This window comes from Zootoca vivipara, chromosome 16, assembly GCF_965207765.1.
Source record: "Zootoca vivipara chromosome 16, rZooViv2.hap1.1, whole genome shotgun sequence".
Classification (NCBI taxonomy): Eukaryota; Metazoa; Chordata; class Lepidosauria; order Squamata; family Lacertidae; genus Zootoca; species Zootoca vivipara.
The window spans coordinates 12,192,070-12,204,112 of NC_142599.1; the positions used below are offsets into that span (position 1 = coordinate 12,192,070).

At 45.7% G+C, this 12,043-nt stretch overlaps 1 protein-coding gene across 42 annotated transcripts in view; it reads left to right on the plus strand.

Annotated features, from left to right (window-relative positions):
* ARVCF (ARVCF delta catenin family member) overlaps nt 1-12,043 on the plus strand; it is a 552,351-nt gene that overhangs the window by 509,728 nt on the left and 30,580 nt on the right. For 25 of the 42 annotated variants that reach the window (XM_035098129.3, XM_088659518.1, XM_088659522.1 and 22 more), the window contains 3 exons: nt 3,275-3,402; nt 4,165-4,315; nt 6,486-6,678. In XM_035098129.3, the coding sequence (XP_034954020.1) occupies nt 3,275-3,402; nt 4,165-4,315; nt 6,486-6,678 (472 nt within the window). Of the gene's footprint in view, nt 1-3,274; nt 3,412-4,164; nt 4,316-6,485; nt 6,679-12,043 lie in introns of all 42 variants that reach the window. The other 17 variants (XM_035098127.3, XM_035098131.3, XM_088659520.1 and 14 more) reach the window with 1 other exon arrangement.

Consider the following 12,043-nt stretch of genomic DNA (forward strand, 5'->3'; position numbering starts at 1 on the left):
CTGGATGGCCCTTGTGGTCTCTTCCAACCCTATGATTCTATGATTCTAAGATATTTATATATCACTTACAATTAGCATTTCTGTTTCTGCTGATAATTCTAGTAGCCGATTTATTGTTATTATTACTATTATTATTAGCCCTAGCAGTTATGGTTGCTAGACTTGTGTCCTGTGAGATACTTTACATGCGCCAGACCTGCCTGCATTTTAATTGCCGCAGCCGCCGTTTGAAAAAAAGACCAAGCAATTGAGCAATTAGCATTTTGTTGATTTCTTCTTTCTTTCTTTTTTTTGTCTCGTTGGCTCATTAGCGGCATTGATTGACCTTTTTGTCTCTTCAAAATTCCATGGCGCATTTTTAAAAAGGGGGGGGCATGAAACAGAAAGCGGCGGCAGACAATTAGCTATATATTACACAAAAAGTAGCGAGTACGGCAGGGGGGGAAATAATTAAGATGATTTTGAAATTAAGAAAATGGGTTTAAGGAGAGAAGCAGGTGCTTAATGGGAGCCAGAACAGCTGTGCCTTGCAAGGATCTGCTGCTGAAGGTACTTCAAGGAAGGGTTTGACGCCGCCACACACAGCTGGAAGAACCATTGCAATAATTAAATAAAAATCCCTTCCGCAAATGGGGCAGCTGGATTGATTAGAGAGGGCGATGGCGCCTAAGAAGTCGGTGTATGTATACACCCATGTCTTTGGCTCGGATTGGGATCTGTTGCAATACGTCCAAAGGGAGCATTTGAATCAGAAAATCTACTGGTATAGCATCAGCAAGAAATTGCTCTTTGGCAAACGTGGGACTCCCTTTCAGTGCTGGAATAGGGACTGGTGTGGATGGTTGCTGGTCATGTTCTGCTTCTCCCACACGATCCTTTTCATTGGGGCAGTGTGTCAGTCTGCATTTCTTAGTGCAGAAAGTATTGATCTGATATGTTGAGTCCTTTCCTATTCTAATTAATTCGAGAAGGTTCTGGAAGCTTCTCTGTGTGAATTGAACAAGAAGAAGGTTCATGACATTTAGGTTATTCCTTCAGAGAAGCTGAGTACAGTGGTACCTCTGGTTGTGAACGGGATCCGTACCGGAGGCCCGTTCGCAATGTGAAAAGCCCATAGCCCGAAGCGCCATATCTGTGCAGGTGCGCTGTGCGATTTGGCACTTGCGGACATGCACGAAGCGCGATTTAGCACTACTGCGCATGCGCGAGCAGCAAAACCCCAAAACAACCCTTTCCAGTAGCCCTTTTGCCAGCTTGTGTATGGACCCACGGGCCCATGAAATGTTGGCACCCCTGTAGGCAATATGTCTTACTTTGCTTACTTCAAAATACGGTCGTACCTCGGAAGTCAAACAGAATCCGTTCTGGAAGTCCATTTGACTTCCAAAACGTTGGGAAACCATAGCGCGGCTTCTGATTGGCTGCAGGAAGCAGCCAATCGGAAGCCGCTGAAGCCCCGTTTGACGTTTGGCTTCCAAAAGTATGTTCGGAAACTGGAACACTCACTTCCAGGTTTCGATTGTTCGGGAGCCGATTTGTTTGGGAGCCAAAGCGTTTGAGATCCAAGGTACGACTGTATGGCAAGCAAGCCAGTCCTCCTGATCCTAAGGATGAATGGGGGTCCATCTGCCCTGAAGTCCTTCCCTGGTGTTGCCACTGATCCTTAAGAACCCCTCCTATAGATTTACATGGAGTAACCGCATGGCTGATGCCTGCGCTGGGTCTACTTTATCCTGAGGGGTATTAATTCAGCGGCTTCCTCTCTCTGCTGCTTACAAGTGTCTCTGTCTATTTAGACTGCAAGCCTGCAGGCCCAGTACATACTCTTGTTTGTATGCCATGCTCTTTTTTAAAAAGTGTTTTGTCGTGTGTGCGCCCCCCCCCCCACTTCGTTCAGCACCTTGTTGGTGTCGCCGGCTGGTTTGTTTTCTGCACCTCCCTCAGGCACCGAAGAAATAATAAACGTTGCTATCAAAATCCTACACCGCAGAAATCTAGCCAAGTGTGCCTAAAAACATCATTATATTGTTTAGGCAAGCCGACCCAGACATGGAAATTTAACATGGGATTTTATTATGTCTATCTGTTTTACAACGCCTGACTTTACCCTTTTTTCTTTTTTGATGAATGTTTTAAGTCCCTTTGCTTTTAAGGTTTGATTTTTATCGGTATTATTAAAATGAATATTTTGTGCTATCTTAGAGAAACCACTTAGAACCGGGGGGCGGGGGGGGCGATCTCAGACCCTCAGGTCTATCTAGCCCCACCAGCCGTCCCTATTTAGACTGTGAGGCCACTTGGGGCAAATCACGGCCACCTGCCCTGAACCCGGACCCCTCCAAGTGCCTCTATTTTCCAAGGACATTTGTGATTTGGAGAAGCCGTCCCAGGTTCCTTATTTGATCGTGGAATGTCCCACTTTTCCTTAGGATGTCCCTATTTTCATAGGAGAAATGTTGGAGGGTATGGAGTTATCCGACCCTCCGAGCCGTCTGAAGGCAATCTTGTATAGGGAAGCTATTAAAAAATGTTTAATGTTTTATTATGTTTTTATATATGTTGGAAGCTGCCCAGGGGGACTGGGCAACCCAGTAAGATGTGTGGGGTATAAATAGTAAAAAATATCATTATAGAATGGGGTGTCCCTATTCTCATTAATCATGGGTAGGCAAGCTAAGGCCCGGGGGCCGGATCCGGCCCAATCACCTTCTCAATCCTGCCCACAGCATGTTTTTACATGAGTAGAATGTGCCCTTTTATTTACAATGCATCTCTGGGTTATTTGTGGGGCCTGCCTGTGTTTTTACATGAGTAGAATGTGTGCTTTTATTTAAAATGCATCTCTGGGTTATTTGTGGGGCATAGGAATTCGTTCATATTTTTTTAAAAAAATATAGTCCAGCCCCCCACAAGGTCTGAGGGACAGTGGACCGGCCCCCTGCTGAAAAAGTTTGCTGACCTCTGATTATCAGGAAAAAGTAATGATAATACATTTGTTAGCCTTTAAGATACTAGACAGTCACATCCACACCCCACACTTAAATCATATAACAGAATAGTTGGAACTGTGGCTTTTTAAGGGTCCTGGGAATTGTTGTTCTGTCAGAGGTAAACTACAGTTCCCAGGAATCTTTGGGGCTTCACATGTGCTTAAAATGTCTGTTTTGGATTTGACACAAGGCCCTTTTGTTGTCTTCGAGGCAACTGGACTCCCTCTCTTTAGCAGCCGTACAAATCTAAATGTGTTTTTTTTTTTCGCCCTCTCTGCTTTTAGGTTTCGAGTTGCTCTACCAGCCCGAAGTGGTGAGGCTTTATCTGTCGATTCTCACTGAAAGCCAGAATTTCAACACTCTGGAAGCAGCAGCAGGAGCTTTGCAGAACCTCAGTGCCGGAAACTGGACAGTGAGTGATGTGTGTTCTTCTTCTACCCTTACTGTCATTTAAGTGCTTGTGGTGAGAGGGATATACTGTTACCTGCTTAAGTTTCATCTTGTTGCTCAAGTTTGCTTTGGAAAGATGATCTGGCCTCACCCTACCCCCGGGTTTCTTGTGAGGCTCATTTATACCTTTTTGACTCCTGGTGTCAACTTTGACAGTGATCAGTATCCAGTGTTATCATTTTTCAGTCTGCAACTGTTACATAATTGATTACTCTCCCACTGTCTCCCCCCCCCCTTTTAAATGGTGTTTCTTTTGCACTGAAATGAATGGAGTGGATGTCATTAATTCAGTTAAATCAATTAACTTACATAAATCATGTGCACAGTTATGTAAATTACATGAAATAGAGGACCGCAAGGCAAATGGCATAGTATTTGATGGAAACTGAAATGCAGTGCAATGAAAGCAGCGCTGATTGTGACCAAGCCAGGCTGGAATGGATCCATCCAGTGTTTCTCAGATTTGGGTCCCCGGCTGTTGTTGGACTACAACTCCCATCATCCCTGATCGCTGGTCCTGCTAGCGAGGGGTGATGGGAGTTGTAGTCCAACAACAGCCAGAGACCCAGGTTTGAGAAACACTGCACTAAATCAACCTTCTTAAAACGCAAAATCTATTTATTTATTTATTTTAAAGAAATAATGTTTATAGAAACATGGGCCTTAGACTTGAAGCCCCTCTAAATTTCTTGAGTGTCCCCCCGCCCCATTTCTTCCTGGTCAGTGGTCCACGTATATCCGTGCGACAGTGCGAAAGGAGAGAGGCCTTCCAGTCCTCGTGGAGCTCCTCCAGTCTGATTCTGACAAAGTCGTGAGGGCCGTGTCCATCGCTCTGAGGAATCTCTCCATGGATCGCCGCAATAAGGATCTCATAGGTATGTTCCAGCTGCTTTCTGCAGCAAATGAGTAGGTCCCTGAAATGAGGCACAGAGGATGTCTTCTGCTGGAGATCTATCCCCACAGCCAATGTTGAGATGGAAAAATTTTTTCTCCCCCTCCGCATCTCTAGGTTATTTGTGGGGCATCGGGATTTGTTCATATATATTTTTTCAGAATATAGTCCAGCCCCGCACAAGGTCTGAGGGACAGTGGACCGGCTGAGGGACAGTGGACCCTGCTGAAAAAAGTTTGCTGACCCCTGGCTTAGAACTTCATCCTGCTGAATGGCAAAAAAAACAGCATTGGGGGATGCTAAGCCTTAGTCTCCCGAAAGCATTCGCAGTACTATTAACATGAAGGATATGCACACCTTGTTCAGGGCTGAGCTGAGAATATGCAAGGCAGCGCTCTTTGTGACCCTGTGGGTCTCTTCGGAGGACATCTTGAGAGTAAACTGTTTATGTATTGGCATTAAAGCACGGCCAAAGCAACTGTTCCCCCGTGCCTGTATAATGAAAGCTGCAAAGGGTAATATATGATTGCCATGAAATCTGCAGCGAAGGATGCAAACCCCTGTGCTTTTTTTCCTGATGACCACAACTTTTCTTTTGCAGAATGTGCTCGCTTTGGGCAATGAGTCTTCAGAAAACTTTCGAGCAAGGATCTGAAGCTTGTGGGAACCCTCACAAAGATCTATTGATAGCCCCAAATTACAAAGAGGAGCCTTAGGGCTAATCAGAAATGGCATTAATGTTTATTTAATCTCTTGTCTTCCTTGTTTGTAAGCAGGGTGGATAAAAATCAATGATTTTTACAAAATGAATTTTTTTATTTTTTTTAAAAAAAATATTTAAATCATTTTTTAAAATCAGATTTTTAAAATAAAATGCTTTTGGAGGAAAAATCTTTCTAAAGATAGTTTTCTATTTCAGTTACATTATAGTCCAAAGGCTATTCATCAGAAAATAAGCATTTGTTTTAAGCTTTTCATGTGTGATAAAACCATAGCTGCCAAGTCTCCTGTTTTCCCTGGGAAACCCCCGTTTTTAAAGCCGTTTCCCGCTGTCATCCCGAATGGCGAAATATCCCTTAATTTCCCCGGATTTCTTTTGGTGCCACTCCGCCCATGTCTGGGCACCAGAAATCGGGCAGCGCCGGCACCAGAAGTTGCTTCTATGCATGTCTGGACATGCGTAGAAGCGACTTCCGGTGCCTGCGCTGCTGATTCCGTATTTTTCTAACCGGGACTTGGCAGCTATGGCTAAAACTCAGTCTGTTGTTGTTTTTTAATCGTTTAACGACATCAGCTAACAAACATGGATACATATGCTATAATGTTATTGTTTGAGTTAAATAAATTCTTTAAATTGTTATTAAGGAAATGATTATTTTTCTCCTTCCAATAAAGTACAGCAGAAAAGTTGTCCAAATATAAACAATAATTTCATAATTATCTGCCTATGTATTTCTAATAGTATAACCAAATCAGTAATTTTTGATATAACTGTAAAAATTACTCTGAAAATTTATCATTCCAAAAATGAAAGCTTCATCTGGTTGTAAATATTAAGATTATACCAGCAAGAATGAGTCTTTCTGTAAAAAATGATTTAAGTAAATTTTACTGACTAGCGATTTAAATCGTGAATTTAAATCAATTTGATTTAAATCAAATCCACCCTGTTTGTAAATTTATGGTCTAATTTTATATAGGCAAATTCCAGCCCTCCAGATGTTTCGGACTACAAGTCCCATTACCCCTAGCTAACAGGACCAGTGATCAGGGATGGTGGGAGCTGTAGTCCCAAACATCTGGAGGGCCGAAGTTTGCCTATGCCTGAGCTAGCTCATAGAATCATCAAACTGTGGAGCTGGAAGGAACTCAGAAGGTCATCTAAAACATTTAGATGCCTAAAGCATTTTTTGTTTAGACAAGCCTACCCAAATACGTAGAATGCTAATGCATGCTTTAATCAGTTTATTGCTGGTTTTCATCTTTTTTTGGTGGTTTTCAATAGCTGCGTTTAACTGTTTATACGGATAACTTGTATTGTTTTGTTTATTGATTTTTGTGACGAGACCTTATACAATCAAACACCGCATATGTTTTATTTAAAAAAATTGAACGATCGCATTGAACTAACGAGAGCCCTTTCTGTTCCTCAGGTAGTTATGCCATGGGGGAGCTAGTGAGAAATTTACCCAGCAAGCAACAGAGGTCTTCGAAAAACCTGGAGGAGGACACTGTGGTTGCAGTCCTGAATACCATCCATGAAATCATTACCGACAGCGTGGAAAATGCCAGGTCCCTGATCCAGACGCAAGGCATTCAGAAGCTGGTCGCTATCAGCAAATCGAGGTTAGTTTTTCTTTAACATGCCTGCAAGGACGAAGGATGCTACCATCTACCTGCTCCTTTTCATCTGGCAGTGCTGGGTTTGGAACATGCATGTGCTCTGCTGATGAGAGATGGTGCAGACGGGAGAGGGTAGCTCAATTTGGAAAGAGCCCCTCAGATAATGAGTATATACAGTGGTACCTCGGGTTACGAACACGATCCGTTCCGCGTTGCAGTTCGTAACCCGAAAAGGTCGTAAACCGAAGCGCCATTTTGCGCATGCGCAAAGCGCGCACGACACTTCTGTGCATGCACGGAACGTACGGCGACGAAAAATACTTCCGGGTTTGCGGAGTTCGTAACCCGAATTGTTCGCAACCCGAGGTGGTCGTAACCCGAGGTACGACTGTATAGAGAATCATGGGAGGGCAAATCCTGTTTTTCTCCCTAAGAATTCCAAATGCACTTGTATTTCTGATTGTACTATATTAGAGTGCAGTGCCAGCTCCTGGTTTCAGAGGGCCTTGGGTAATAATAATAATAATAATAATAATAATAATAATAATAATATATTATTTATGGGACCCAGGTGGCGCTGTGGGTTAAACCACAGAGTCTAGGGCTTGCTGATCAGAAGGTCGGTGGTTCAAATCCCTGCAATGGGGTGAGCTCCCGTTGCTCAGTCCCAGCTCCTGCCCACCTAGCAGTTCGAAAGCACATCAAAGTGCAAGTAGATAAATAGGGAAGGTAAACAGTGTTTCCGTGTGCTGCTCTGGTTCGCCAGAAGCAGCTTTGTCATGCTGGCCACATGACCCGGAAGCTGTCTGCGGACAAACGCTGGCTCCCTTGGCCTATAGAGTGAGATGAGCGCCGCAACCCTAGAGTCGGACACGACTAGACCTGATGGTCAGGGGCCCCTTTACCTTTACCATTATATTATTTATAGCCCGCCCATCTGGCTGGGTTCCCCCAGCCACCCCGGGTGGCTTCCAACAGAATACCAACAACAATTAAAAAAGTGATAAAATATCAAACATTTAAAACTTCCCTAAACGGGGCTGCCTTCAGATGTCTTCTAAAAGTCAGATAGTTGCTTATTTCCTTGACATCTGATGGAACGGCATTCCACGGGGTGGGTGCCACTCAGGGCCGTCTTAAGCGCCCCTGGCACCGTGGTGTGCTGGATTCCTCCGGCGCCCCCCGCCCCGCCCCATTTCCCAGCGCAGTGGGCGGGCGCAGCGCGGCTGCCACAGGTGCTGCTGTGCGGCGGGCGGGCGGGCACAGCGCAGCTGCCGTGCGCGAGCTGCCCGGCGGACCAGCCAGCCAGCGGGCGGGCGCAGCTCGCGGCGCCCCCCTGGCGGGCTGGCGCCGTGGTGCCCTGCGCCACCCAGCCTGGCCGTAGGGCCGGCCCTGGTGCCACTACCAAGAAGGCCCTCTGCCTGGTTCCCTGTAACCTCACTTCTCGCAGTGAGGGAACCGCCACAAGGCCCTCGGAGCTGGACCTCAGTGTCCGGGCGGAACGATGGGGGTGGAGACACTCCTTCAGGCATAGTGGGCCGAAACCTAGGAATCTGTCTTATACCAAGTCAGATCAATCTCTCATCTAGTTCAGTCTTGTCTCATCTAGTTCAGTCTTGTCTACACTGACTGGCTGGAGCTCTCCGGGGTTCAGTGAAGCGTTCCTTACTGCCGTCCCTGGAGATGTTGCAGGGAGACCTCAAGGCCTTTTGCTTTCCAAGCAGATGCTCCGCGTCCCTTCCTCTTGGTCCCCCACCCCACCCCTGTTGCCACTGCCTGTTGGCTTCCTTTCACTTTGAACCCAACCAACACCACCAATCAAAGAGAAAGAGGACAAGTTGGCCAGGAGAGGTTATTTGCTCCTTGTTCTTGTGTTGTTCTCCCCTCTGGCGCCAGCTATGCTGGAGACACCCAACATTTCACTTCTTGGCTCCATGTCCTGGGCATTAACATTAGCTTAGAGAGCATTTGTATTGAACAAGGAGCATACTGGAGGACGTCTTTTGTGAGTGTAAAATAAAAAAATTCCTTCAGTAGCACCTTAAAGACCAACTAAGTTTTTATTTTGGTATGAGCTTTCGTGTGCATGCACACTTCATCAGATACCTATCTGACGAAGTGTGCATGCACATAAAAGCTCATACCAAAATAAAAACTTAGTTGGTCTTTAAGGTGCTACTGAAGGAATTTTTTTATTTTGCTTTGACTCAGACCAACACGGCTACCTACCTGTAACTAGAATTTTGTGAGTGTGTGTGTGTCTCTCGTCCTAGGATAAGCTAAAGAGGTCGTGGAAAGCACAGGTCGAGAGGATAGGTTGCTAAGTTTGGGCTGGTGCTCTGGGCTGTTTGGGTTAGCGCACTGCTTAACCCCCCCAAGACTCAGGAGCACCACTGGATTTGCCCAGGTGCCTGTTTGCTGAGCTTAAGCATGAGCACTAACTGGTGCATTGGACTTAAATATATATTTGAGCTTGAAAGAACACTCCCTGCACATCTGCAGGAACTGATTTTCTGTTCTGAGCCAGAGAAGGACTTTTCGGGGCTCTGGTGCTCACCTCCTCTTCAAGGGAAGCGTTAGGAGCATCATGTTGACCATTCATATTTCTAAAGCAGGAAATAAAATAACTCTGGGACATCTGGGGCTTCCAACTTTTTGCGTTTCATCTTTTGGTTGCGCAGCCGGAGCGCTTAATGCACATTCCGTAACTGCTTATCGTAAATCACCGCCCTTAATAGGTTGAGTTGACTTCAGAGACAAGATCAATAGAACGAAACGATCAGTCATCTTGGGACAGATTCCCTTGTTGCCTGCTCTATTCCTCAGCATCAGGCATGCATTTATCAGGCATCATCATTTAAGGAAATCCAGACATTTATTGGCAGAGTGGGAGACGTTTGTCCTTTCACAACATTCCATTATATGGATGGCAAGGATAAGGCTGTTAACAAAATAAACTGGCCCAATGTGCAGCGATCATAAGGAGATGGGCAATAATCTCAAATGGCTCTCATTTGCACCACAACAGTGGGGCGGAAATATTTTTATTTCTGCATACTCTAACCCAGGCATAGGCAAACCAGGGCTCTCCAGATGTTTCGGGACTACAACTCCCATCATCCCTAGCTAACAGGACCAGTGGTCAGGGATGATGGGAGTTGTAGTCCCAAAACATCTGGAGGGCTGAGTTTGCCTATGCCTGCAGTCTAACCTCTTTCATGCATTGCGGGTTTTTTGAGGGGGCATTTACTGAGACCTTTCACAGGTGCCACAGGAGGTCCTGGTGGGCACACTGGTGCCCGTGGGTGCCAGGTTGGCTACAACACTTATTTGTCTTGAGTGGAACGTCCACCACCACCTTTCCCTTTTTGAGGCAGCTGGAAGGGAAGCACAACTAAGTATTGCAATGAAATAATTACTGTGAGTATATGCTTTTGGTCTGTTATTTTGGCCCCGAGACCATTCATCTCCTCAAATTACTCCATAGGAGCACCTTGGTAGTACATGGACAATTTACAAAATGCAGAAAAACCCAAGCAAAAAAACAAACAACCAGATATATAATGACTCGTTCAATAAAGGGAACAGAAATATAGGGACAGAGTTAAAGTATTAAGAAATAATGCCCGAAGTGTAAACTTTGTCTTAGGCTATGTATTGTTATAAAATCATATTGGGGGGGTTGCAGGACACCATTATTAATGAACAGAGAGGGGTAACCACAGCTTGACAGCTACGGCTACCCAGAGTCCTTCGCACCACCATTTCGCCGCCACAGCTTGGCTCTCCTTCCCTCCACAGACCCGCACCCCCTCCGCAGGGATTAACATATTCAAACACCTCCTAAAATCCAACATAAACTCTGCATTTCCCCTTCGCCTAAGGACAAGCATATGCAACCCTTGCCTAGACATCTGCATTTCCCCTTCGCCTAAGGACAAGCATATGCAACCCTCGCCTAGACAATTATCACAGACAATTATCATAAACTCCACCAAGTAACGCAGCCCATTTTTATACAGCCTTACCATTTTATACAAACCTTATACAAACTTGCTATGAACTTTTACCTTCTCGTGATTATATGCTTGCTTCTTGTGATTATATGTCTGCTGGCCTTATGTGCCTTAAATGTGAGAAACCCCTTATATCCCTTGAAAGGCGTCCCTCCCTATATGCCTAAGAACCTAACCACAACCTCAGTATTACTCTTGATTAATTAGACTAGTGTTCCTCTGTATTAGAAAATAGGTTTGTTAGTATCTCTTTGTATTAGAAAACCACTGTTTTATATTTTAGAACTGTATACGTCAGGATGTATTAGAAATGTTTTCCATACTTATTTTCTGTGCAACCCTTCTCTGACCCCAAGCCCCCCTGAAACCTCCCCATCACCGTCCCATACCCAACGAAGGAAGACACGGACAATAGAAAGATTAGCTTGACAACTTTATTCAAATAAATTGCCATCCTCAACGTAGCCCACCCTTCCATGGCCTGGAGGAAAACACTGCCGGGCGGACTTCCACCCCATGGAAATCGCCAGGAACTGCCCCACCTCTGCACCCATCTTGACTGATTGCCCTTCCTGCCAAACAACAGGGAGCACCATCAACGACAGGAGAAGAGAGATTGACATCTCTCCATCTGAAAGGAAGAGTCATCTCCGCACCCCGTCGCCCTTGTCTCCCCCTCCCTCCTAGTCCAGAGATTTCCATGCATGAACAGGAGGGTATATAGGGGGACTTCACCATTTCCCGGGGTTCCTTCCTTCTTTCCAGAGGCAGGGACCCTACAGCTGTAGCTTTGCATTCTGCAATAAAGGGATCAGTTTGTTTTTCCTGACAGCATCGTGTGGTCTCTGTCATTTTCCCGGCGGAGCTGAACTTAGTGCAAATTTTGGAGCTTCCGACCCGCGTCTGTCCTTCTTAAAAGGCAACGCATTTTGGGGTACATTTTTCATAACAATATGGCGAGCCAGGGCAGGAGACTCCGTTTAGCCGTACTCTTGGGGCGCCGTGGTTGGGGAGCCCAAGCGCACCCAGCCATTTGCAGGGGGGATCCCCTTCCCCGACTGTCCCTGGAGTTCTGGCCTAACTGGGATCCTTAGCGGGACCACACAGGGAAAACAAACAGGATCCAGACGGCCGTGGGGGTTGATTTTACAAGATTTTTCTTCTCCTGATTGTTGCGAGGTGACCAAGCTTCAGGAAAAGAAGGCAGCGCGCTGCGACGTGAGTATCAATAGGGAAATTGGCTTTTCGGGGTGGGAATTGTCACAGCAATCAAACTCTTTCCTATTTTTCATAGCCAAAAAAACCCAAAGCCCGTCGGAGTCTGCCCAGGCTGGAAGGTTTTGCGGCTGCCC